This window comes from Kryptolebias marmoratus, linkage group LG9 (assembly GCF_001649575.2).
Source record: "Kryptolebias marmoratus isolate JLee-2015 linkage group LG9, ASM164957v2, whole genome shotgun sequence".
Classification (NCBI taxonomy): Eukaryota; Metazoa; Chordata; class Actinopteri; order Cyprinodontiformes; family Rivulidae; genus Kryptolebias; species Kryptolebias marmoratus.
This window is the reverse complement of record NC_051438.1, coordinates 27,756,396-27,757,744: the sequence shown is the minus strand read 5'-3', so window position 1 is coordinate 27,757,744 and position 1,349 is coordinate 27,756,396. Positions and strand designations below refer to the sequence as shown.

At 58.6% G+C, this 1,349-nt stretch overlaps 1 protein-coding gene across 1 annotated transcript in view; it reads right to left on the bottom strand.

Moving 5' to 3' along the window:
• Window positions 1–1,349, bottom strand: part of LOC108249952 (protocadherin Fat 4) — a 91,584-nt gene that overhangs the window by 40,137 nt on the left and 50,098 nt on the right. The window contains exons 3-4 of the mRNA XM_037977269.1: window positions 944–1,205; window positions 85–435 (exon numbers count right to left, since the gene is read on the bottom strand). Of these exons, the coding sequence (XP_037833197.1) occupies window positions 85–435; window positions 944–1,205 (613 nt within the window). The remainder of the gene's footprint in view (window positions 1–84; window positions 436–943; window positions 1,206–1,349) is intronic.

Genomic DNA, 1,349 nt, shown 5'->3' with positions numbered 1-1,349 from the left:
GGACTCTAAACCCGGTCCTGTTAGGACTCTAAACCCGGTCCTGTTAGGACTCTAAACCTGGTCCTGTTTGGTTTTCAGACGTACCGTCGTCGGCGTCGGTGGCGAGGACGGTGAGGACGGAGGACCCCGGCGGCAGACCCTCGGACACCGAGGTGCTGTAGGAGGCGGTGTCGAATTCGGGCGGGTTGTCGTTGACGTCCAGCACGTTGAAGTAGACCCGCACGGCGCCGGCCTGCCCGCCGCCGTCCTGAGCCCTCGCCGTGAGGACGTAGTAGCGCTGGGTCTCGTAGTCCAGCGGGCGCGTCACGTTGAAGACCCCCGTCACGGGGTTCAGGAGGAAGGTCCCGTCTTCGTCGTCCTCCTCCAGCGAGTAGGTGACCTCTCCGTTCAAGCCCGAGTCCGAGTCGCTGGCCAAGATGGCCGCCACGATGGAGCCTGAGGACGCAAACAAACGTGAAACAAGGAGAACCTGAACTTTCCACACCAACCTGGTCCTGCATGAAAAAGTAATCACCCCCCTGAACCCCTGGAGTCTGCTGGAGTAGAACTCACGGTTCCCGCACCATCACACTACCACCACCATGTCTCAGCAGGAGGTTTCGCTCCAGAGGGAACGAGACGGACACCTTCCACAGAACATTTACCCGTGGAGGACATTTTGTCTCGTTCACATCTTAGCTGAGGCTAATGAGGCCTGCGGGGCCGTCGATGGCGCCTGGAGCCATTTTGGTTGGAAGGTCCACCACCTGTTTGTGGATAACGGCTCGATTGATGCGGCCAAACTTCCCTCAGATTTCCAAAATAAAGAAAAGAAAAGTTCAGTCCTGATTTAACCGAAGGGGTGATTACTTTTCCACCCAGGTTGGTTTTCATGTCCTAATGAACGTAAAAAGAAACCCGGAGTCGGGTCTGAAAGGAGCCCCGCGGTCTCCGTCCGCCTCACCTGCCGCCGTGTCCTCGGGGATGTCGAAGGAGTACGTGTCCCGGGAGAACTTGGGCGAGTGGTCGTTGACGTCCTTGACGGTGATGTTCAGCCTCATGTCGGACGACTGCTTCCCGTCGTCCGCTCGCACCAGCAGCGAGTATTTGGACCGCCGCTCCCGGTCCAGCCTCCTGGTGGCGATCAGGTCGCCGGACTCGGGGTCGATCCGGAAGCTGTCGTCCGCCCCGCTCAGGATGGTGTACGTCACCAGAGCGTTCGGACCCTGGAGGGGGGAGGACGGAAAGAGACACGTCTCAGGTCAAAGTTTGTCCTCAAAACGTCTCTGAGAGACATGGAGAGGGACGGAAGACATTAATGCCGGGCATGTATGAGGACAGCAGGACATACATGAGGACAGCAGGACATG